The sequence below is a fragment of the Thermobia domestica genome, chromosome 13, assembly GCF_964235325.1.
Source record: "Thermobia domestica chromosome 13, izTheDome1.hap1.1, whole genome shotgun sequence".
NCBI lineage: Eukaryota > Metazoa > Arthropoda > Insecta > Zygentoma > Lepismatidae > Thermobia > Thermobia domestica.
The window spans coordinates 64777795-64804844 of NC_137466.1; the positions used below are offsets into that span (position 1 = coordinate 64777795).

General features: G+C 37.2%; 2 protein-coding genes across 3 annotated transcripts in view; both read left to right on the forward strand.

Moving 5' to 3' along the window:
• The first annotated feature begins 19975 nt into the window (after positions 1-19975).
• On the forward strand, positions 19976-21154 carry LOC145667627 (uncharacterized). The gene has a single exon (XM_081735089.1). It carries the CDS (start codon positions 19976-19978, stop codon positions 21152-21154), a length of 1179 nt encoding a protein of 392 aa, XP_081591215.1.
• A 1190-nt stretch (positions 21155-22344) lies between these two features.
• The window catches only part of AspRS (aspartyl-tRNA synthetase), a 58516-nt gene continuing 53810 nt past the window's right edge, over positions 22345-27050 (forward strand). Inside the window, exon 1 of one of the 2 annotated variants that reach the window (XM_081735831.1) lies at positions 22345-22464. The gene's annotated coding sequence lies outside the window, so the exon portion shown is untranslated. Of the gene's footprint in view, positions 22465-22496; positions 22547-27050 lie in introns of those variants that run through there. The other variant, XM_081735832.1, reaches the window with a different exon arrangement.

The window sequence follows — 27050 nt, forward strand, 5'->3', positions numbered from 1 at the left end:
TCGCTCGTTTTACCAATTGTTTTATATGGAAACCTTTAAAAGCGTTATCATAACACCAAATTGACATAAAAAGATGTAGTTTTCACGTATGTGTTCGTAATTCTTTTCTCTACTTCGTAAAGTGAGCAGTTGATGTGCTAATACAATATTTCTAATAAGCGCCTCTGGTACCGTCAAGATTCGCAGTAGCGCAAGAAGTCAGCGTGCAGGACTGCTTGTCGCGAATTGTCAACACCGCTTAAAGCCAATTGGACGCCGCGTGAAGCCAACTCAACGCCATGCCGCTTATCATTTGAAATCTGCAATAGTTCTTGCAGATCAGTTTGCGTATCTTAGAGTCCCATGGATTAGAGTTTAGAACAGTGATAGAGCGTTCACCTCCGGTGCTTGGGGTCCCTGGTTCGATCCCAGCTCGCGCCGTGTGGACTTTGTGGTGGACAAACACCATGCTCGTGGTTTTTCTCGGGGTTCTCCCGTTTCCTCCCACATTCTTCATTCCACCATTACACTCATTATCAGCGTCTTCTTTAGCCTAACCGGCATAATCGTGGGACGTAAAACTTAAGGACTTATTAGTGTTTGGAACAAGTGTACGCTATTATACAGAATACGTTTGAATTTACACGCTATTATACAATTTCACAACCGAGCATCTCATGGAGGCTACCCAGACACCGGATTTTCTGTCTATGATATCTCAGCCACTTTCAGAGCACGATGGCCAGACTCCAATGCAGCCGATTACTGCCGATGAAATTTTCGCTGTCATTCGTCGGTGCGGAGTCGTAGCTCCCCTGGGGACGACGGCTAGACGCTCCAGTTTTATAAACAATATTGGACTTACCTCAGCACTCATCTCACGTCTTTATTTAATGCTTAATTATCTGGTGAAGCCTTTTGTCGAAACATGGCTATTGTGGTGCTCATTCTCAAATCCACTTCTGCGAAAGTGGTTCAGGACTTTAGGCTCATTTATTTATTACCCGTGGATATTAAATTGTTCACGAAAATCCTTACAGCTCGTCTCCGTCCACGTATGTCGCACTACATCAGTTCGTTTCAAGCTGCACTTCACTCCACACAATCTTACGTATACCCTTCGCTCTTAGCGGGATCTGTTTTCCTACTTTCATTTTCGTCAAGTTCCACCAGGTGCTCTGGCCGTAAATTTAGAAAAGGCATACGAAGTCTCGATCACAGTTTTCTTATGCAGATTCCCGAAGCTTGACAGTTTCCCATAGCATTACGTGCAGTCATTGCGAATTTATACTCTACGGCTACTTTCCGCATTCAAATTAACTGACATCTTTCCCCTAATCCCGATGAAAGTGTCTTAGACAAGGGTGTAGTTTATCAACTAGCCTATTTGCTCTCGCTCTAGACTCTGCTCAGGAAATTGGGAACATTACATCCTCCCGGGCCTTCTCGTTTTTTTTAGCCAAAACATATTCGCGTTTGCTGATGATATCAATATTACCGGTTTGATTCCCAAGCAGATGGCGAGTGTCTTCGATGTGATACAGCGCTATGGCCGTTGCTCAGGATTATATTACAATCCACGAAAAATCCAACTACTCCAATTCAATGATTTTCGTTTACCCAATCCCGACACCGGGACTTCCCAAATACCGCATGTCTCCTCTGTGCTGATCTTAGGTGTTCCTTTTCCGTCAAACGCTACCCCTTTGTATGACGAAGTTTGGTCACCACTCTTAACCGAAATCCGTCACCTGTTGTATTCTCAGCGATTTCGTCGTCTCCACTTATTGCATCGAATCCAATTTATTAATATTTATGTAGTTTCTAAACTGTTGTACAGAGCGCGCATTTTTCCCATTACCGGAAATCTACGTGAAACAGTTTGAATCTTTATTTTTGTGGAGTATTTGGCGCGATTTCTTCTTTCGTATCCCACGTCCGGCCCTTTATCTTCCCCGTTCTATGGTTGGTTTAGGACTGGTCAATATATGTTTTAAATGCCAAACTTTGTTTATGCTTGACTTCTATACAGCCGTCTATAACGCCGAGTCCTTTACACACCAGTGGATCCGTTGTTTTTGGCCGAGTTATGAGGTCCCTCTCAACCTCCCGTTCATTCAATTCTATGGCTGTTGCCCGTCTTACATTCTCTCATTAATACAGTACTGGACCTATCCTGGTGTAGCACTAAGCCCTGAGGTGCACACTTCACGTACCTTGTATCATTTACTTGCATCTTACACTTTTGATTCGACTCTCTTCGTATCTCCCAGCGTTTTCCACAGATTCATTGGTCGCAAGTTTGGGCTAACATCTCTGTCCCCGTTTTGCCTTCCTATTTCCAGGCGACCTGGTTTCAAGTGGTTCATCAGCTAATACCCACCCGCGTTCGTCTCTTTGAGCTGCATCGTCTCCCTGACGTTCAGTGCATCAGATGCACCCAGGAAGACAAGCTGTCCCACCGTTACACTTGTTGCGTTGGTGCTCCAATTATTTGGAATTGTCTCACGCCTTTATTAGGAAGAATTTGTCGGCGACCCCCCCCCCCTATCAGTTCACAGTGTCGTACATTTTGTTTCCAGATTTCCGTTTTTTCCCACCTACAAAACATCACGCTGTTCTTTTTCTAGTCGCATGCACCCGTATTCACCGCTACGCCCGATGATGGACACTCACACTTATTACGACTTTCTTAAACGCACTCGTTACAAGCTTTTTTCGTGTGCGTTGGACAAGCGGTATTTTAGTAGATTTCTAGAAGTTGTACTTTCGTGAGTCCTCCTTTTCCTGTTCGTTACTGCTTGCTTCCATTCGAAAGCGCTCTCAATTGTTATGTTAGTCTTAGTATATATGTTTGTGTCCCAGTATTGTTATAGTGTTTAGTTACGGAAGCAACCGTATTATGTAAATTTCTGTAACGTCTTATCAAGTCCCGTACATGTACAATAAAACTCAGTAGGTGAGTGGTTAGAGTATTGAACTTCTGTTCGGCGGACCCTGGTTCGAATCCCGGCCAGGTTGAAAATTTTCAAATGTTTCAATTTCAATACATACTCAGTGTGACAAGAAAGATCTCTTCCCCAGAAAGAAAATGATGTTGGAATGAGAATTGGAGAAGTTCTCTCAATTCTAGATTTGATTCTCAGTTCTAGATTTGATATTTTCAGCTACTTTCAAGCATTTCCTGATAAATGCATGGTCAGTATTTATATTTCTGTAAACCTACAGTATATAAAGAAATAATACATTACATATACAGCAATATTGAGATTAATATATGGTGTTCTTTGGAAAACACGATCCGAACCATGCAGATTCATCTTAGAATGGAGAACTGTTTCGTTAATCACCTACTTTATAATTTTACCCGAATAAACACCTGGATCAGGTCTACCAACTTCTGTCAGTACCGCGAAAAGTTACGTGTAAGTTGGGTTGCATCTGTCTAGGCGTTCTCACAACTGCACCCCAAGGAATGGAATTTGAGCGCTTAGGGGGGAAATACTTTTGTGGCTGCGTGTACACTGATTAAGGACTCTGTAGATAGGCTATCTATATTATAAAATTGAAAGTAACTATGTTTGTGGCTATTTTTTTGAACCGCCCGACCGATATAGATCAAATTTTCAACGCAGATGCGGTTCTGGCCTGGGAGTGCTTTCAGCTATTTACTTTGGTGGTACAACTTAGGGGAAGGGAGGGAGAGGGACATAGAAAAAATAAATAAAACTCAATTACTCTTGAATACCCGACCGATCTTGATCAACTTTTCAATGTAGATGAGATTCGGAACTGAGATGATTTTTATCATTTCACTTTGACGAAGCAACGTAGGGGAGGGGGTGGAGGGGGAGATATACAAAAAACAAAAAAATATAAAAATAAAAGTGATTATGTTTTTGAATTAATTACTTTTGAACCACCCGATTCATCTCATATTTTCAACATATATGAAGTTTAAAGCTGGGAAGTTTTTTTTTATCATTTCATTTTGACGGTAGATCTTAGGGACTGGGGGTGGGGAGGAGGGGAAATATATGAAAATGAAATAATAACTCTTGAATCACCTGACCGATTTCGATCAACTTTCAACATAGATAAGATTTGGTCCTGGGATGTTTTCTTCATTTCACTTTTACAGTGCAACGAAGGGGGAGGGGAGAGATATATGTGAAAAAAGTAAAAAATAAAAGCGACTGTCATTGTGAAGGTGCAACGTAGGGGAGGGGGAGGGATAGGCGGAGATATATATGAAAAAATAAAAATGAAAGTGACTGTCTATATGATTGCACTCGGGAACCACACTGTAAAAAATTTCGCCTTAAATTTACTGACCGATTACCGTCAACTCTCGCTGCCATCCGATTACCCTAAATTTTACGAACCACCGTTTTTTCATAAAAACGGCAGACCGTATATTTAGAAGCAAAATAATATTGACCGTGTTTAGAAACAAATTTGGTACCGTATATTTTACGGTAGTTTACCGTAAAATTTATTGGTCGTTTTTTTTTTTTTAAAAAAAAGCACAGGTGTGTTATTACCGTAGAAGATTTACGGTAATTATCACACCGATTCCCTATCTAGAGGTCCAGCGTGCCCTCTTGCTAGATCCAGTAAGAATTCTTGCTGGGCAATATATATTGACCCAAGTTTCATCGAATTGCTGGAAACTGTATCAGTACACACACTAGCTAGCAATAATTTTTCCTGGATGGATGCAACTAGGCTGGTCCACTGGTGTTAAAGACTACTTAACTAAAGAAAACACAAAAGTGAACGAAAGAAGCGTTGCACCTACGACGTGCATAATATCCATAAGAATAAAATTGAAATTAATTCTTAGTTTGTAATATCGAACTCTTGTTCTGATATCATCTTGAACATACAATGCTTTTTCTTTTCAAAATTACCAATTTTGTCATGTATTGAACAAAACACCAGAAGAGGATTCGATATTACATACAAAAAAAAAAACTACTTGAATTTTATACCTGAGTTTTCGCACGCTTTGAAAATGTAGTTGGAACAAACATCCATGTCCTTTTAAGATATTCATAAATCGATATTCTGTTGCAGTGTTAAGACTAGCTTTAACGCATGTATTTTCGCTATGAGTACCAGTAGACTAGTAGACCTCAAATATTCTAATCAGCGATTCATTCGATTAGTCGCATTATTACGGTTTCAGATAACCAAGCAGGCACCCGGCAACATAGCTTAGAATGACCAGAAGTACGACAAAACAGCGTAAAACCATATGACTTCTCACAACACTACCGACAGTATCCAGTATCCGCTATCCCAAATTAATAAATACGTGTTTGCATAATTATGTAACAGTGGCATCAATGCTCAAAAAAAAAAAAAAAAAAAAAAAGTCACCAAACTTCTAGAGTATCGAACTTTTGCATATTTATTAAACACTCAAATGTATTAACAAGACACCAGAACAGATTATAGGTACTCAGAACAAAATTAAAGATAAAAACATTTACAGAAACATTTTTCAAATCTAACAATTCATTTGTCCAGAAAAAATAATGACAGCATGGGCGCCCGATGAAAATTTTCTAGGGGACTCATCTCCCTGGTTACTATATACCCTATTACATTTGATATTTTTTATTTGTATTAAGAAATTTAATACATTTTCATTAACTAGGGTAGCGACCCCGTGCCCCTCCTTCGGGCACACATGAGTGATAGTATACTTTTATTTCTGTAACATGAAAAATTCCAGTTGACGCAACACAATTTATGTAATGCTGTACTAAGTACGAAGCACGAAGCACTTCTCCTATTTTTTTCTTTTTTTTCCCCCTTTTTTTAAAAGTATTTCAACATTGTGATGCTAATTCTAGCTTCACCACCACTCGTAGTTGGCTACATTATCATAAGACTTTAGTTTATACATTCAGCAACTTCTTGGTTTCGAATCGTTGCACTTTGGAGCGATCTGCTTGTCACGATAGCCAACTAAAGTTTTGTTTGTCACCGAACAAAGTTCAAATATTAACATGGTGCTTTCCCATACATTACCTTGCTTAATGTTGAATTTCCAGGATATCTTCAACAGTAGTAGTCCTACTGTATATATTACACCAGAAAACCACACACTAAACAAATAAACAAACAAACAAACAAAAGAAAGAAAGAAACAAAACAAAGCACAACACATCCGAACCTACGCGCCATCAATCCTCGCTTCCAACATGTGCTTTTTCTCTCCAATGCGCATGCCCGACACAAGCATCTGACAGGAAAACGGTCTCCTACCATTATTTTTGAAAAACGGTAAACCATAGGGAGTTCTTAAGTTGACACAACCAGAGCAACAGGACATGACGTCACTTAATGTCGTCACTACCCTGGAGCACTTCATGCGCAGTGTATCCATAAGCAAGGCAGCTCTGTTGACAGCATTACGGCTGAGATAATATGCCAAGGTGGATTATAATTTAAGACATACTGGAATTTGTTCGTGTAATGGTGGACAATAAAAAACACGTTATGTTGTTACAGAGGTTGTGTGAGTTGCGTTTTACATTCAACAAACGAACAAGATTATACACAAACAATGCACTGAATAATGCGCAAATAATTGCGGCTCGTCCCATCAACGGCGGGAAGAACGCCGGGATTTTTTTAAAAAATCTCATTTCGTTCTGCGCACTGATACGTGTATCAAGATTGAAATTTCAGGTTTCCTCAGTTATGTTCTATTTTATAAGTGTACTGACATTCATGATATATCAATTTCTTTTAGCACCAAATGAACTCTTGTAGGTTTAGTAAGTGTTTTGGAGTGGCAGCAAGGGATTAAGAATACGTGGACATTTTTAAAATTACAATTTACAGATAAAAGGTGTTAATTCAGAACAAAAGACAAATGTTTTGGGAATTTATTTATGAAGGTGCAGAATATGTAAGTCATCTGTGAACATAGATACAGCAATAAGATGTTGCTTTCATTTCTATGAAACTCTCCACAAGGGCGTTAATCCAGGGCTGCAAACTAATATACAAGGGACTTGAAATATGACTATTTCGCTGCCTGAACCTACCCTAACCCAACCCGAACTACTGCTACTCTACTACTACTACTATACTATTATTACTACTACTACTCAACTACTACCATTACTGCCTTACTATACTACTACTACTACTGCTAGTAGCCTATTATTGTACTATCATTGCTACTACCAGGGCCGAAACCAGCTACAAAGGTTTGGGAGGGTCGTGAATATGTTACGGGGGACCAAGTCATTAAAATTATCTTATAAATATCTAAATTGTGATTTCTGTATTAATAATAAAATTTTGTATTGAAGTCTGGAGGGGCCACAAAAAGTTTAGCCCCCTCTGGTTGCTCGCCTGGCTACTACTAAACTACTACCCTACTACTACTGCCTTACTACTACTATCCTATATTACTACTATTACTACTACTAAGTGTGCACCCATAATTTTTTTTTAAATGTAATTTTTGAACAATTATCTCTTGTAGCGCCCCCGAATTTTACCTGTTCCTGGTGGATCACTGACATGCGCCAACACATGTACAGTCTAGAAGGCGTGATGATACTATTTTCATCAATAAATGTGTTTCAAAGTAATATGAATTTGTCCACGTATTGTTGATCTGAACTGTGTGAACTGCTCTATCCCAATTTAAGGATGCATATTAACACTGATGTAATAAAGTAATTATGCAGCCTATACCTAAGCTACACGAGGTTTACGTTTACGCACCCACTGGCTCAACTTTTGAAGTATTTCGTTTTATTATCTTATCGACGTCGACCATACCCTAGAAGCCGCATGGACAAAGTCGCACATAGTACGAACTATTCGCAAATTCAAAGTAGGCGAATCACTTATCGACAATTTTCGCGTTTATTACTGCCTTAAAATGGGAAGGTCATTAAGTGACATGAATTCCCGCCTATATCTGTAAGTGTGCGTTGTGGATTACACGCACAACATTTAATGGATTTATCAAGAAATACTGAACCCACAGGTTCAACACCCACATAACTGCATTACTTATGAACAAGGGCTCCCATCAGGGGGGCAAGGTGGGGCGTTCGCCCCCCTAAGAGGAAATTGTACTTGGGAGTATTGAAAACCCAATAGAATTTTTACATTACTTACAGCAAAATTTGAAACTATATTTGAAACGTCGCTTATACTTGCCCCCCTTGGAAACCACAACATGGGCACCCTTGCTTATGAACGGCACACTAAGAAAAATCCGTTCTCCGGACAGCGGTATATTGTACAAATATACGAAATCCTCTTGCTTACTACAGAAATCAGTATGGAGCATATGCTACATACGCACTGCCCTTAGGTGTTACATCATGCAATTGCAGGATGTCTGACATCTAACAGTTTTCCGTATATCACCTATGTTACATTCTGCAGCTATATTCTTTTCTACTATGGACATTCTGCGTCGATTTGTATGTGAGATCCTAACCGCCTATATTGTTTCATACGGAAAGTATGTATAGATGGAACACATACGGAAAGTATTATAAAACATGCGATTTCAGTTATACGTTTGCTGTACGTTAAGTCCAAAAACTACAGGAATTACGCATGTAACCTACCGTTTTAAGTACGCTACCCACATTTTTTTTTCTCAGTATGTGCTTTGAAAACTAGCCATATGTCGGATTACGGGGAGAAAGCATTTTTTGTTGAAAATCATTGCTGTTTTCTTAACTGTTTTTGAGGTTAATCTACCTAAAGCCAAATATACCACTAACTAAAGAGTTTCAGATAGTATTGCTGAGCATGAGTAGTCGCTAATACTCTCGCCTTTGGTCCTGGGCTCGATTTCCGGCAGGGTCAGTCGGTCGAAAAGGTGTAACAGCTTTTTCAGGCTAGCTATCCTAAATGAGGTTTTTCCTGGGATTTCCTCATTCACACCAGGTAAATGCCGGGATGGTATCTAATTTACAGGCCTCAGGCCGCTTCTTTCCTTATCCGTTCCTTATATCCCTCCCCCGTACTGTGATTGTGTGCTCGCCGAGGATGTGATCCCTCCAACGTGACTTGCTCAAGGCCATAGATGCCGGTAATGGCCATGACTTTATATCAGTCAATAAATAAATCAGTGACCAGTATCAATAAATAAATATTGACGAGCGAGCGCTAGCAAGCGAAGTCGGATTAGAACGCCGCAATGCACGTTGTATTTGTCCATTCTAATTAATAGCAAATAGTAATTGCAAAATTTTCCATTCCGCACACGGCATTTCCAGTCTACTCAGTTCACAAATTACTTACATATCAATATCAATTATCTTTCCGCAACATGAACTCATTCCACCTATAAACATTGTGTTTTACGTAGTTTTGGTCCCCCGTAATCCTACAGAACCCGAGAAATACATTACATACTTCTTTCCTAAATTTTGCAAATTCAAACTCATAAAATAGGACTGCACCATCGTTTTCTACATACAGTAAACGTTATATAATTTTTAAAAAATTAGTAGTACAGTCCTCTTTCACACGCAGTCATTCATTTTAATCATAAATTACTGTTTTTATGTTCATGTATTCTACATCTGAATCAATTTATCCAGCGCCGTAACTTACTTTTTTCTTGGGAGGGGAGTAAGCATTAATACGCGTATTTGGTGCTCCTAGAAAAAAGTTGTTTCTCTAATTCTTGGGCTCCCTCTTTCCATATTTCTCTTACTCTTTATGGGCCCGGGTCGTTAGTTACACCTTTGGACCCGTTCCATACATGACAAATAAATTAAGGGAACAAGGGCCCCTAATAGTAAACTTTTTTTTTATTGAAATGGGCCCACGACTCATTTTTGTTTTATTTACCTTTTATGTGTTGTTTTGTTTATGTAATATAGTGGACATATTCGATGTTACATTTATAATTTCATGTTCGTATCGTATACGGAGTAAGAAAATTTTGTCTTAAAATGGGTCCCCTCGAACGGTGGGGATCTTCCTTGGGGAAGCATTTGCCACCTCCCTCTTCAAGTTACGGCCCTGTCACTTATCACATACTAGGCTGGTAGCCAGCCCAAAAATCTAGGGGTAGCCCGGTAGAAGTTTGGGAGGGGGTCCCGATCCAAACGTAATATAGTTAATCATCATATTATAGCTCAGAACACAAATTTTCCGGTCTCCAAGTCGCCATTGGCGACTAGAAATTTAGAGCTGGCGACCAGTGTTCAGTAGGAATATTTTCTGCCTGAACTCACAGGGCAGCGCATTTTCTGTTTCGTAAGAAAATAATTGTCACTGAGTGGGAGAAAACACGGAATGTGAATTCTTTCTTTGTCAAACCAAAGGCCGTTTGGGGGGGGAATCTCAATTTGTACGTGAGAGATACTGGCGACCATTATTTTAGGATTGGCGAGTGCGTCTGACTTTGAAATTTTGCACCCTGTTATAGTTCATTTGCAATCGTACTGTGAAAATTTTAGGGGACCAGTAAAAATTAAGAGGGGGCCCGCCCCCCTAGACCCCATGGATACGAGCCTGTCACATACTAATATGATGTAGACCTATCATTAATTTTTATGTTAATTATATATTGTAGATCTCCAAATTTTTTGTGACAACAAATCTTTCGCGGAGCACATCATCAAATTTCGCGTGTGGAGATGTTATGTTTTCATACAAATAAACAAATATCTCTTTAAGTATATTACTTCATTAACAGATAATCATTTTTAAACATATTTTCTTTACCGGTCTGTTACTCTAGTATAAAATTAATAAGTTGACACCAAGTCAGTTGCAAACACTGCTCAACTTACTATCACTTTTAGTGACGTCATATTGTATGGTGCTCTGGTTTTGTCAACATAAGATCTCCCGTAAACCATATATATTTCATGGTAGGAAGCTCTTATTTTCACGGTTATTGGTTACAGTGCACCTGACCGATCTCGATCAAATTTTCAATATAGATGAGGTTCGGGCCTGGCATGGTATTTATCTATTCACTTTGATGATAGAACTTAGGGAAGGAGGAAGGAGAGGTAGATATATAAAAATAAATAAAACTTAATAACTCTTGAACCACCGGACCGATCTCTATCAAATTTTCAACCAAGGTTAAGTTGGAACATGAGATGATTTTTGTCGTATCACTTTGACGATGTAACATAAAACAGGGGAAAGGCATTTACAAATGAACGAAAATGACCGATATTAGTGTCAAATCTATAGGTTTTGAGGCCGCTGAGATGAACAGCGCAAAAATTGTGAGAGGGGAGGGGGATATATAATATAGGACCGGATTTGCGGGAGGGCAATTCGGGGCATTTGCCCCGGGGCGCAGCTAGTTGAGAGTATGTAGGGGACGTCATTTAGATGCAACATTAATGCTGGCAAGTTCGGCTAAGGCCGTATGGGCGATGATGGGATGGTTGGTGGAATGGTGAAAGTAGAAGGAAACGGGGAGTCAAATAAGAGGAATATAAACGTTTCCAACATTTATTAATTTTATTCACTGGAATTACTTCAATGTATTTACACTTTGTCAGGTCAAAAATAAATCAATTTATTTTATGACGTAATAAATCAAGTGCCGAAAAGACTTTTTTCCTTTGTTAATTGGTTCATAATATTTTTACCCGTAATGATTAAGTTTAGTAAAATGTAATCGATTCTATTTTTATTTAATGAAGATAGTAAACGTAGTTGAATGTGCTAAACATGTTTTAAGTAGATTATAATATATAAACATTTTAAACGATACTACGAGCGAGCATATTCCTTTCACAATTAAGAAAGGAATATGAAAATTATAAGAAATCAGTGAAACATAACATTTACCTCCAAGTGTTTTCTAAAGTTAATTTTTTCTCGATACTTTGTCAGTAATCTGACAATATTATAATTGTTATAGAAGATGGGGGAAAATGTGAAATAAAATTACCCCACAGTCAGATTATAATGTTTTGAGGTTTCATTCGCACGATTTTCTTTGTTTTCCCGTTACTTTTCTTAACCAAAGTTGTTCGTTACAAAACTAGGGTATATCTTCGATTTAAAGAGCATTCACTACCAATATCGATATCACCACTACTACACATGGAAAATGTCGAGAGGCTGTGCGTTGAAAATACTATAATACTTGCCCAAATATAAATTGTACTTGCCCGAACGAAATATCAGACAAAGGAAGGTGCTATTTTGTACAAAATGTCATGGTTTCGTCATTGAATCCAGACAACATAGACTTTTCTTGTATATACATTTGCTTAAAACTTCACATCCAATCACTTTTCATCCAATCAACTATTTAATAATAGAGATAAATTATTTGCCTCAATTTATCTTATTTTATTGTCCATACCTTCATTTTTACAAAATATCTTTTACATATCTCGTTCCATGCCTGTTCACGAATGTCACGCTTTTTGTGTTCCTCACAAGAGGTTGGGTTGATTTTAGATTAGCGTCCCGTTCAGCACCGAGGCTATATGAGACGTGGACCTACTGATTAACGTGGAATCCAAACCACATGAGCTCCCGCCGGGAATCGAACCCGGGTCTCCCACGCCAAAGGCGCGTACGCTAACCCCTTAGCCACGAAGGAGCTCTCCTCACAAGAGGGATCCCATTAACATAGTATTAAATGAAAATGAAATCTTTAAGTTTAACGTCCCACGTCTATGCCGGCTAGGCTAAAGAAGACGGCGAAGATGAGAAATGAGTGAAATGGTGTAATGAAGAAAGTGGGAGGAAACGGGAGAACCCCGAGAAAACCCACGGGCACGATGTTTGTCCACCGCACCTCCTCGAGAAAAGTGACACAAGTCAAAAAAACTAAAGATCCAAGTTCGTATCCCTCGCGAGAAAAGTGACATAACACGAAATTTGTCATCTTTGTTCTAATATACTCTGATTTTGGGATAACTTTAAAGCTATATTTACAACACTTTTACACACAAAAGATAAAAACATAGTGATTATAAAATAACTTTAAATCAAGTTACGACTTGTGTCTTTTTTCTCACGAGGGATACGAACTTGGACCTTTAGGTTTTTTGACTTAGGTCACTTTTCTCGAGAAGGTGCTAAATGCACAAGACACTTTTACAAGTGTTACCATTAATATTGCGAAATATGCTCATAAAGTTAATATAGGCTCAGAGGCGTAACTAGAGGCTTGGAGGCCCTCGCAGACAGCGTGGAGTGGGACAACTTCTCTACGTCCCAATTCACGATTTGGGGGCCCCTGACGGCTTGTCCTCCCCCCATAATACGGGGTTTGGGGGTCCTTATTTACGCCCCTTTATAGGCTACGTTAACTGTGATGCATATCCAATTTAAACTTGGACACTGCACAAGTTTGTTAGAAAAAGTATGAATACTATTCTCTGTCCCACCCTAGGAAGATTATAAAACGGAAATGACGTTCAACGAGCGCAACGTTGCCACTTATTATGAGTAGGAGGAAGCCGATTTGAGAAAATAAGAAAAGAACACTAACCAAACTGCGCAGCGATAAGCGACTCAATAATAATAATAATAATAATAATAATAATAATAATAATAATAATAATAATAATAATAATAATAATAATAATAATAATAATAATAATAATAATAATAATGAGGAATTGTAATTACTTAACTTACGTAATCTATTCCTGGAGGCAAGAAGCACCCAAATCATTACTCCAGACAAGTTCAGTGGGAGGGAGTTCGCATTGATAAGGGGGAGACGAAGAACTTAATGTTCGGCTCCTTTTGCAATGCGGTCTATTCTGTAGGAGACTTTTATGTTGGAAGCAACTTTATTTAACATTTCTATTGATTCAAATTTGTTGGAGCTTGAATCACATTCAACACTTTAATTTTTAACCACTCTATAATTTCTTTTTTGGAACATGATTTCGTAGGGATTTTTTTCGTCTTTTATTGAGTGTCTGCGGTCATTATCTATAACAATCACGGAATTTGGTGCTACATTCGGAAGGAGTATTTCTTGGAAATGTTCATATTCTGCTGCTCAAATTCTCCGTGATAATCACCTGTTTTTGTGCCGCGAAAAACGAGGTCAGTCCCAGGAATTTACCCCCTCTGTCATGGTATGAATCACACTATTACTTCCCCTCCTTTCCGGAGATGCCTTGACGCCTAAGCACAAATCCTCTCTCCAGCTTCACTGTCTGTTTTCGAAAATATGAATAAATGTTTAATAACATGATTTTTTCACCAGTAGAAAGAGGTTTCTCTTCTTTCTTTGCTTCTTATAACAATGCGAGAATTTTCAGCGACTGTCTCCAAAAATACCACTACAGCAGTTAAACACAAAATTAGCTACTAACAGCACTAATAATAACACACATAACACACGGAATAACTATAATAAGAAAATAACAAAATAAAACAAAACAAGAAACGCGCACAACAAAATTCGTTGAACTATCACAGAACACAATGAATGAAAACTGTCATCCCGCTTCCGCCGACGTGGCAACAACCGAGCTCATGTTGCCAAACTTACCTTATCGTAAGAAATTTAACTGATAAAGAATAAATTTGTATACCTCTATTGTTATTCTACCAGTCTGTCTTACTTTCTTTGTGTATCTACTGCAAAAGTAGCTCCATTTAAAAAAAGTTTGTCGATAAACTAATATTTAAGTGAGAGTAAATCTGACAATCTTACTTGTGTCATGCTTCTGCTGTTGATGTCGACCAGAGTTAGGGTTACAAGCACTTATATTAATATACTAGATGAACTTTCCAGCTATTCTAGACACACGAATAATTATAAACTGCCGGGCAAGTCAACTCTGAAGTTTAATTTGTTTTTACCACAATCTTCAAAAACATTTTAAATTCTGTCACTAACCGAATTCACCAAAACCGTTTTTGGTTTTAAACCCTCTCGTTTTCTACTAAAAAACCGGTTCGGTTTTCTATTAAAAATCGGCTCCAGTCACAAACGCAACAGTTTTTAAATTCGAAACAATTTTCTCTGAAAATCGGAACTGTTTTATAATCTTCCCGGTTTTTGAAAAATCTCTGTCGGTTCTTTTAAAAACCGCAAAACCGTTATTTCTTTTCGCACCAGTAGTATGGAATACCACACAGGTAAGTGGGTGGTCCGGAACCCTCCCTCGTAAAAGTTGTTTTAGGCTTTTTTTTTTTTTTTTTTTTTTACAAATTTATATTCCCCCACCGTTTCAATGACTTGTTCAAGCAAATTTAGTTTTGCTTAAATACTTTCAATAGAGAAAGGGCAAGCGCATTTAAACAGGTTTTACATCATTAATAACAATGAAATACATAACAATTACAGTGTACTGAAAATAAGAAAAGCATAAGCTATTAACTTTGTCAGTTTTAAAATTGGCTACCTATAGCTTTGACAAAAATAATAATTCAGGAATTAAAAAGAAAAAACTTTTAGGGGTGTATAGGCCCGAATCCTCCCTGGCCACACTACTGCTACAAAAATTATCATAGTTTAATTTTTTGTTATACTACACCTTTCGTAAACATCTCGTGATGAGGAGGGAATCTCATAAATTGTGGATGAAATTAAGAAATATCCGGGCATAAATAAATTTACAAAACAGTCCGAATAAATTTTGAGATGAGATGAGAACTAATCCTTCGATAATTGAGACGAGAAGTAAGTCTTCCATAATCGAGACGAGACAAAAAAAACTTATTTCTCGCCTCGTGAGTAACACTATTTGGACAGATTGAAGATTGTCACTATTCATCTAGCGACAACAAAAACTATGAATTCTACACTAATCTTAATGAGTTTGAACATTTTAATTTTCATCCCCACTATGTGGATGGGGCTAAGTTTGGACTTGAACAGCTTCGGGGAAGTTACTATTCATCTCAGTGACCCCCAAACTATGAATTCGACACTAATATCATTCGTTTCCGGTTATTTTTACATATCAACCCACTACCAACTCGTAATATACTAAAAGCGCGACCTCCCACTAGAAAGGGAATCAATATTTGTACTTAGGGGGATGTTCAAAATAAAAGCTGGTGTATTCACAAAGCAATATATTCTGTAACTCAACTATTAGTGATAACTGGTTTAATAGTCTCCTCCCTCTCAACCTTCATTTATACGTATCAATTTGCTTAAAAAATAAAAAAAAAAAATACGCTTAATTATTTCTCGGAAGGAACTGCGGCGCCCAGAGGAGAAGGATTAAGCATGTCCATCTTGTTGATTGTCTTGATCGAAACTCCGAAACAATGAAATAATGTGCTTTACAAAACCAGACATGAGCATGTGTTTACTTCGTATTTTGAAAGGAAACAAATAAATCAGCAAAACTTTTTTTTTTTTAATTGATGCAATAAATATATGATACTGAGCGATGGAATTGGATTTGAAGATAGAATTGCATTCCTTTTCTACGCAGGAATGTGTAAAAAATTGAATGTTAGAAGGGTTTAGAATCTGAAGGGAATTATCAAAAACGCTAAAATTGCTGGACTGTCTGCTTATTGTCAAAAAATGTCAAATTTCAGCTTTCTAAGTTGAGAGTCTGATGAGACTCCCCCCACTCCTCTTTGGTACATTATTATAATTAATGTGATATGATAACATCTCAATTGTTATTGGGGTCTAATATAAACCGAAAATCTTTTCATTCTGCTTTGTCGTTTGGCCATACATAAAATTGGATTACAAATACTATTAAGTTATTTAAGCAAAGAAATTGTTATAAATAACTACATAAAGTGACTTGTGTCGTTCACTTCCCACTTGTTCTGCTAATAGAGGCAACCGTAGGGTCTGTAACCTTGAGACTATATATGCACATGTATAAAGGGACAATAGCCTTCCATCCTTTCTGACAGAAAAGTGTACTTTTTGCTACTGGCTACACTGGTTTGACGCGTTTGACGTACTTCCGTTTTATATTCTTCCTAGGGTGAAACAAAGAATAGATAAGGATTTGTAGATTATTGAATTCTAAATAGGATTGTCCTATATTCAATAAAATAGGACAATGCTTATAAGTGGGTTTCCCCTAAGTGAATTCACCAATAACTTTTTACGTTACGCTAAGACTGGAGCAATCATTATTGCACCGAACGCTACAGCGCTGGATACTGATCTTATATCTCTTATCCTAACTTATATACATATAAGAATGAAAGTGACTATGTTTGTGACTTAGTAACTCTTGAACCCCGACCGATCTCGATCAAATTTTCAAAATAGACTAGGTTCTGGCCTGGAATGGTTTTTATCATTTTACTTTGACGGTAAGGGGAGATATTTAAACAATGATCCAAAATGACCAATACTAGTGTCGAATCCATACTTTTCAAGGTTACTGAGATGAATAGTGTAGAAAAGATGCCGAATATCGGATGTTTGAAAAAAAGGAATAAAATCTTTACCAACGGATATTTAATTTATTTAACCTCTTCTCAATGTTCTTTTATCTTTGTAGATTATAATTTGAAAGTTTCGAAGCAATAAGGAAATATTAAAACAAATATAAATACACTTTGATACTAAATGGCATTCTTATATGTTCGGAAAAAGGTTGCCCCATATCGGATAGTAAAGGGTCTTAATATCGGACAGAAATTAAAATGAGAAAGATTTAAGGAAAACTACAATTAGAAAATACTGTGCATTATTTTAATTATATTACATGGTGTAAACATACAAAACGTAAAGTTGCAAAATATGCAGATTTAACTAAACGTTGTTCTACAAAATAGAATATTTTCTAAATATGTACATATGTAAATTTATCTTAACTAAACACTGTTCTCAAATGTCCTAAACGTTTTCAACATGTAGATTTACTTTTAACTAAACATTGTTCTATCAAACATTTCTTTAATGCAGATTTTCTGGTACTTTCACATTGTTCAGTAAAAGAGGCTACTTTCTAATAATGTATGTGTATTGATAACTAAACGTTGCTCTACTCATCTTTAGGAGGATCTACCAAGAAGTTAAATTATTGGCAAAAATCATAAACAAATGATTTCCACGCTTTTGGATCAGTACTTGCACATAGCTCATATGCCCATTTAAGACATTGATACATCGTATCCATCATTTACCACCTTTGTCAAGTTTTACAAAACACACAATTGTCATCTGCACTGTATTCCGCATCGGTTGAGAGAAGAGAACTTAATGAATCGTCTGAAGAAGACGTTTCATCTATGATTCTCTTTTGGAAGAACGCTTGCTAATAAGATCTGTGCTGTGCTTTCGTTTTGTGAAAGAAAAGAGCGTCCTGCTGCAAGATGGTACGAGTTCTCCTTAGGTGTTTTTCGCACTGTCTTTCATATCCTTTTGCTGGCCTCTACCTTTCTCCAGACCTCTTTGTACGGGGAAGCAGTTATGACTGTAGCACTTCCAGTAAGGTTGTTTGTGATCGAATGTCGAAAGGAGAGAGAGTTATCCTAGATGATGCAGAAACTTGTGAGGTTGAAGATTGAAGGACGTTGAAGATTTTAGATGCCTTGAGGAACCCCATTTCTTTCCCTTGACGGCAGCAACAGCTTCGAGCATAGCTTCAGGATCTCACTTTTTCCTTCTAGCGATTTCTGTCATCTGTAATAATCGAAGAATGCCATCACCAATACCGTTCCCTAATAACTGATATCCGATATTTGGAACCTCTGTACTATTCGATATTTGGCAATGAAGGTCGTGTAGCAACTTTCAACTATATACATAACGTAAACAGAAACGAACTACCAAAACATCATGCAATTTAAAATTACTCTTCTTAGCCTATATTATAACTACTGTATAGTATGAATATGCGGTACTGAGCAGTATTGCGAACTATAGATCATGTTTAATGTAGGGAATTTCAGTTCAATTCTTGCCTCTTTGTTATTATTAATTACACAGACACACAAATAAAAGTTCTGTACAACGGCCCTCAGGATATGGATTCGATATATTGTTTTACATAGAATCCAAATTTCGAAACCCCAGGACGATTGACCGAGCCATTTTTTGTTGTTGTTGTTGTTGTTGTTGCTGTGGACGAAAAACTTGAGCGATTTTGGACACGGAGGATACACATTAAAAAAAAAAAAAGTATGTGCAGTTGACTACGGGATATGGATTCGATGTATTTTGTTATACAGAATCCAAATTTCGGAACACCACGTGCCATTCTTTTATAACCGAAAAATTTGAGCGATATTCGATAGAGAGAACACACTTTTGCGCCCAGAAACAAAATTGACATGGTCAATCGTCTAGAGGTTTTGAAATTTCGATTCTGTGTAACAAAATACATAGAATCCATACTCTGGGATCACATGCACAGAACTTTTATTTTCTGTGTAGTTCTGTTATTAATACCTTTACAAGGATTAAAGGTACTGGGTTTGATATTTACTTCTTTCACTTACATAAAACGGGACAAATACTACTTTTTTCCATCTATTGACAGGACGGTCGGGACACGCCTCTAAAACGGGACTGTCCCGGTCAAAATGGGACGTATGGTTGCCGTATATACATGGTTTCAGATCAAGAGAACCCTGGTTCCAGGAATTCACAGATCACCCACATGGCTCTGACCCTTGTCAACTGGCCATAAATCTAAGCAAACAAGAGGCGAGAAACAGAAAAAGAGATTGCCAAATGTCTCCTATTCTCAAGATTTCTTTCAGTCTCGAATTACTCTTTGTGTTAGTGTGTTCGGTTATAATTCGCTACAATGTCAATGTTTTTCCGACCTTGATTAAACAATAACACTCGTAACGAGCAATATTTGGACAAAAATCCGGAGACCGGACCTTCTTCGCCAAGAACTACGACGAAAAAAGATAATGTTGTAGTTGAGAGGGGAGCTAAGTTGCGTAAGCAAACGATGATGTTAGTGAAAAATGTGATTTTTTTTAAAAAAAAAATACGAAGTGTCATTGATAATGGTGGTGTCTTAACTTCCAAATACTTAAGTTATTAACGCAGGCGACTGGTGTTAGCATTAGTACTATGAAAAGAATTTGTGGGAAAATTGATGTAAAAAACTATTCGAGATCAACAAAAAAGAAAGTTGTAAAACAAAAGCTTCAATTCGACAAAATTGACGATTTCACTCGTGATTTATTGCGCCGCACAGTTTTTGAATTTTATAAGGAAAGCAAATCCCCCACAACGGAAGCGCTAATTGAAGCAATGGGGCTTAAGACAGCTGACACCGAACACAAGTTTCCATACCAACGCACTAGAGTTTATCATCTGCTACGAAGTATGGGTATTAAATATAAAACCTCGGTGAAAAAATGTATTCATAATGAATCACCACATGTAATTGCATGGCGGTATAGATACCTGCATAGTATCAATAATCTTCGTGCTCAGGGTTATGTAGATGTGTATCTCGACGAAACATGGTTTGATAGTAACTCCTGTCGGATGAAGAACTGGACAGACGATTCAGACAATTGTGTTATAACGAGTCCTGGGAATAAATGTGATAGAATTGTTATTCAACATTGCGGGGGGCGTTCAGGTTTTATTGACGATGCGCTTCTAGTAACTCACAAAACAATGGCTGATGCTCCAGCAGATTACCATGGTAGCATGAATGCAGATATCTTTGAGAATTGGTTTGAGGAGAAACTATTGAAACGCCTTGAAACACCATGTGTAATTGTTATGGACAATTCCCCGTATCACAGTCGTGTTCTCAACCCAAAACCAATCTCTTCCTGGAAGAAAAGTCAAATTCTTAACTATATGACCTTGCATAATATCCCCATTCCTAATCCTGTTCCTATAATTCCCGTTCTCCTTGAAGTTATAGAAGGGAACACTTCTGTTACCGACAGAAGAAAGAAATGTTCGGTGGACGAATTAGCTGCAAAATATGGGCATATTGTGCTACGTTTAGCACCTTACCATTGCGTCCTCAACTCCATCGAAATTTTGTGGTCAGAACTGAAAGGTATTGTTTTGTCTCAAAATTTAAGGAAACGACCAGTGGGGGAAGTAATACAACTTCTTAAGGAGTCGTGCAATCATGTGATGCCCGAAAAGTGGATAAATTATATCAAACATGTAGAAAGCATTGAAGGAAGATACGAAAACTTTCAATCTATTTTTGATGAAAGGATTGAAATCTGTGTACAAGCAATAGGTTCTTCAGATGAGAGTGATGATGATAGCTAATAAAAAAGAAAGATAAGAGTTTACTACATTTTGATCACACACATATATTAATGTTGAAATAATAATTATAATTATTGTTAGTAGTTGTAAAAGTATTAACGACAATAGTAGTAACAGTAAAATGGCTATTGCACACGCTTATCATATTCGTGGTTCTGATTGATTTCCAGGCACAATTTTCGTTATTCACTTCACATTTTGAGACAAGTGGAGGGCTTTTTCTTTTTAAATTAAAAGATAGTGAGCCTGGTCTAGAGATCCAGAAATAAAGGAGATGGAAATCATACACTGACATCACCTACTAAAAGTTGGCTGGCTGGTCATACACATTCATAGGCTGTATCTCCAGGAAGTTTGTAGTAGAACTTTCAGTCACTAATACTAATACTATATATATATATATATATATATATATATATATATATATATATATATCAAATTGTCTTTTTGGTGGGGGCGCGGTGGCTCAGTGGTAGAGCGTTCACCTCCGGTGCTTGGGGTCCCTGGTTCGATCCCAGAAGAAATCTAGAACAGACTTCCTGATAATATGGACATCCTACAGAAAATGTCGCTTTTCAGTGTCAATGAGGATTTGAAACCAATGAAACAGTTTTTTACTATAACTTAGCTTTAGCTTTCATTTTAGTATTTGAAAATAATATCGATAAAGTTGAAAAACACTGACGAACATAAAACTGATGACATTTATTTTTATTTTCATGCAATGGGTAAATGAGTCTTTAACTAAAGAAGTTTTTGGCAAGAAGTAAACCAGTCGATAACGGAGGAGAAACTCGATTCCACCTTCCACATACGAACGCGGAAATGAAGCTGTGCTCAACCAGGTCAATAGTCAAAAATAGACTCTCAGACAGGTTGAAAACAAAATTTCTTCAATTTTAACATACTGATTTCTGCTGCACTGTATGCAAAAGTGCTACTTTCATAAAAAAAAATAAAAAAAATCTAGCCAGTTTTGCAGCCCGGTACAATGAATCGAGAGTAACGAAGGGTCGCCTCAATCTAAAGAAAAAGAAGATGATGATGACATTTAGTTTTATTATGAGAGTTTTGTTTTAATTTTATATTATATGAACCGAATTTATTTACCTTTCTCAGCGCGAAACCTTGCATTTTTTAAGGTTTTTAAAAAGTCATTTTGCAATTTTCAACTGTTAATTTTAACCACTTCTTTTCGTTGAGTGTTGGCAACAATACTTAGCAGTCTGCTAAACAAAATATAAGCGAAGTGCGCGAAACGGGAGCAGCAGTCTATTCGTGCGTGGTTGCATGTGATTCTTATTAAGCAGGTAAGCTAATATGTCGTGAAATGATGAAATTTATTGCAACATGACATCTTATATAATGTGAAATGTATGTAGTATAGTGAGTGTAAGTATTGTCACTATTTAAGAATACAGGGTCAAATTTATATCTAATTTGCGTTTCTTTACGGAAATTGGATCCTTAAGCATTCTATTCTCTTCCTATGATAGCGCATGTAGATACCGGTGTTGGAATAAGCAAAGTTCAGAGCATCACCCAAAAATAATCATTCAAAAATTATTAAACTTTCAGTAGTGATCTCCTAATAACTTTAAGATCCCCATTTGTTTTCTTTTTTGCGACTACATTCCTGCTCACAAATATCGGAATGATTACTTGAGAAAAACATGGACCAACCTGTGCTGGGTAGTCATTTTGGCTTAAGTTTAGAGTTGCCCTTCCAGTCTGAAGGTGCCCTTGGACTTTGCAACATACAAAAAACAGTGCTCAAAGTATTAAACATTTTTACATTTCACTTGACTTCAGTACTCCGTGGGCTTCACAAAAATTTACTTCATTATTCTTGCGCATCCGTTACACCTGTTCGCCATATTCGCCATATTTTACAAGCACCATGCTGCTGAAACCTTCCGCGAATGCTTCCGCATCCGGCAAATAGTACTAATTTCCACATATCTTTTCTCGTATTAAACATAACTATCCTGCCGAACTTACATTCCTAAACATCAAATAAAAACTTCAAATTATCATTTCTTACCTCATTTCTCTTGTAAATTTTCCTGATTTTTATAAAAAGCGGAGGGGTAACTCTAAACTTAACCCGTCATTTTTTTATACTGAAAGCATCCAAGGTCATAGCTGCATCAGTGATGCCTAAACATTCTCACAGGACATCATCAAAAGAATATCAACAGGGCCAAAGCCTCACCAAATCCGCGCAGGACAAGTTTAGGCAACCCACTCTAAGTACTTGAAGAATTATAGTTCTTTCACTAATTTCCATATTCTCCGCAGTGATACGGGTTTCTGTAGCCCTTGTAATGATTTTACACTGCTAGCCGTGTAAATTCAGCTGTATTATTATTTAATTCAGCCTTCTTCACAAATTTTTCCTTTTATGCATACGAGAGACGATGATGGTGAGATGGATGACAACGGCGAAATGAAGGTGTGGGAAACTTGAGAATCGCAAGAAATGTCACGTGCAAGGCGTTTGTCCAGCAAAAACTCTCTTGTTGGAAGATGAGATTGGACCCGGGACGTACCTCACACGGCATGTGAGGCTCTGCCATTGAGCCTCCGCGGCCCCATATATGTATGAACAGGGTTTGTTCCGCAGATATTAGCCAGAACTATCCTACCTTACACTACCCTAAGCTAACCTAAAAACATCTTGCTCATATCTGCGGATTATATCGCATAAAATTTGTTATTAGTTTTAAGATCTGCTTTAAACTTTTTGTGTGCATAAATTGTTTCTGAAGATTTCACTTGCTTTCTTAAGCCCGTTAATTTCGCGTATGCCTCATACTAGTAGCACATCAAAATACAAAATGTTCTTGTTTACTTGACACATCCAGTCTTCGAATTCGGGGATCGTATTCCATTTTTGGGGGTATTTTTGTTCGTATGTTGTAGCCATAATACTTGCGACGCAGCGGATAGATCAAACCTGGCTTATTGTAACCAGTACGTCCGGCATCATGTGTTTCCGTTTCATTTGAAAGATGTGAGCTACATGTTCAACTTAAAATAGTATATTTTACATTGATTTAGAAATATTATAGTGAAAGCCAGAATTACAGTTTTGTTTAAGTTTCCAAAGAATGGAACTTCATATAGATCATAGATAAGTAATTAGACAATTTAGAATAAACAAGCATAAATCATTTGCCGTTTCGTGCTTTCTTTATCTACCAGACGTATTGTTTTGAACCGGAAATTTAGTTTGATCCTTGCATTTAGATAGAAAGTGGAAATAATGAAATACTTGAGTCATCCATTAATATTATAAAGTTCTTACGTTGTACTGTTTTTAAAGATTAAAAAAAATCCAAAATTTAGCTAAATAAGTAGAACTCACACTTCTAAAGCTAATCGGATTGTCATCAGTGATGTTACATTTCTTGTGTCTTTCAACGGAAGCTCTGTAAATTAAAGGATACTGAAGTTCGAATCCTTGTCCATTAGAGGGTAGGAATAACAGAAACCAAAGCTGGGTTGTCGAAAAGTGGTCACTGTCTACCTTTTCTGCTCTTCGTCGCTTGTGTGGATAAAAAAAAAAAAATAAATAAATAAAAATAAATAAATAAATAAGATAAAAAAAAACATACAAAAACTGCTTTGAACTAATGGTATTTGATTATGGAAGAACAAATTTTTCGTAGTGCAAAGTCACTAAATTTGTAAGTCGCCGAATCGTTCTTTAAAATTTACTAAAAATTCGCAAATCGGAAAAATGATTTTGTTGTTTCTTTATCTTGAAAGTCTATTTCCCCTATATTTAGTGCCTTTTTCCAAAATTAGTAACAGTGGTATCCGTGTGTCAGTGCAGGGGTATGCCCATTGCAGAATAAATGGTAGTTGTATAAGTAATGACATAGCTGCCATTTTAAGGTATCTGGGATTTTTTCTTACATATTGATCGGCTAATCGTCTGCTTCAAGGTTCTTGGCCATTCTATTCTGAATTAGAGAATGGGTTGTTGTTCTCGTACCAGTTAGGAGCGGGCACATCAGTGATGGTGGGTATGGGCATAAAAGAAAACTCACCATCTTTTGCCAAATAATCCTTACAGCTAGCCTGCGTTGCAACGTATTGTAATGGACCATACTTTTTAAGCCAGTTTTGGTATTCACAGATCACTTACATGTTCTCCACCTACATAAAGTTCCTTGAACATTGCTGTTTCTTTGTAAATTAACAGATTTTACTTGTAAATTTCAGAAAACTACCTTCTCCTCGGTATTCTTATTCTCCCGGAGGACGTTATTATTTTGGTGACGTACGTCATTATGGCTAATCTTGACTGCTTTACAATATATAAGATCATAGTTTCGTACTAAATATTAACCTTCTTTTCAGGTGTTATTCATAAGCCTACGTAGCGAAAACTTTCGCGTTGAGCCTCTATAGTTTAATGGTAGAACTCTCACCTGTTACGCATGTGGTCCCTGGTTCGATCGCAGAGTGGGTTTCCTCACGTTTGTTATTCCATTATTATCTAAAATGAACTAGAAAGAAAATAAGTTTTACCCATGTGCTAATGTGTATTCGGTGAAGGTCAATATCTGTTTTTCGACTTACGAAAAGGAATTTTATTGCTGCTTCCGTATAAGAAATAAAGCAGATTATTTCCTCGTATTTTTGGGTTTCAATGGAAGAGAAATTACTACCTTCTTGGTTAGGTTATGAATTTTTAATAGGCTGGATCATGTTATCTTGAAACACCTGTGTAATTTTTGAACTAATGGATTTAAAAAAAATATACGATGCAAGTATCAACGGGGGAATTTTTTTGGATGTAATTTGCGATACCGTGAGATTAACACTTTTGCCAGTCCAACTTCAAGTTGTTTTTTAAAATGGCACTTATATTTCTAATCTATATATTAAAGGAAAAGTTATAGACAATGTTTCAAACTAAGAATACTACAGTATAACAAAAACATCTTTCCACCTAAATTTCTAGATGATCTACAGGAATAACGAAAGTGAGCTCGGACAATGTACAAGTGCCTTAGTGTCACACTACTATCATGACATGACGTATTTCCAATGAAGAGAAACTAAGTTACAAGAATTGTAAATTCGACTTTTTTTTCTCGATAGCCAGTATCTTGGAGAGAACAAAAAAAAAGCTTAGATAAATATCATATCTATTCATTGTAGATGGTTTTCAAAAAACACAGAGATCATAATTCCGTTCACAGCAACGTCTCTAAACTGTTCCAAAAGTGCGAAGAACACGTTTGGAGATTTGTTTACTGTTTAAGAGGACGTGTGTGTGGAAAATGCTTAAAGGAGTTATTACTTCCCTTTGTTTCTTTGACATTACAGCAATAGATTATAATAGTTGTTCTTACAATTACATAGTAGACAAACACTGTGTGTTTGGGGGGGGGGGTCCACAAGGTTCTCACTTTTGTCATTCCACCACTATCATGGGGGCACGGTGACTTAGTGGTAGAACGTTCATTTCTTGTGTGGAGTGCCTGATTCGATCCTAGCTCGCGCCAAGTGGGCTTTGTGGTGTACAAAAATCGTGTTCGTGCTTTTTCTCGAGGTTCTCCCGTTTCCTCCCACTTTTCACTCCACCATTGCATTCATTTCTCATCATCACCGTCTCCTTTAGCCTAACCGGCATAATCATGGACCACAAAACTTGCATTTAATTTTATTTTTTTCACTTCTGTCATCCATTTCACCATCAGTGTCTTCCTTACTTTCTTTGCATAATTGTAGCACGTTAATCTGAAATAATAATAATCATAATCATTGTCACAAACTTTGCCAATGTTTATCGTATTGCCGGAACGGCTGGAGATATCAAATTGCTGTAAACGGCATTATGATCTTTACGTCTATTGAAACACATTAACATGATAGA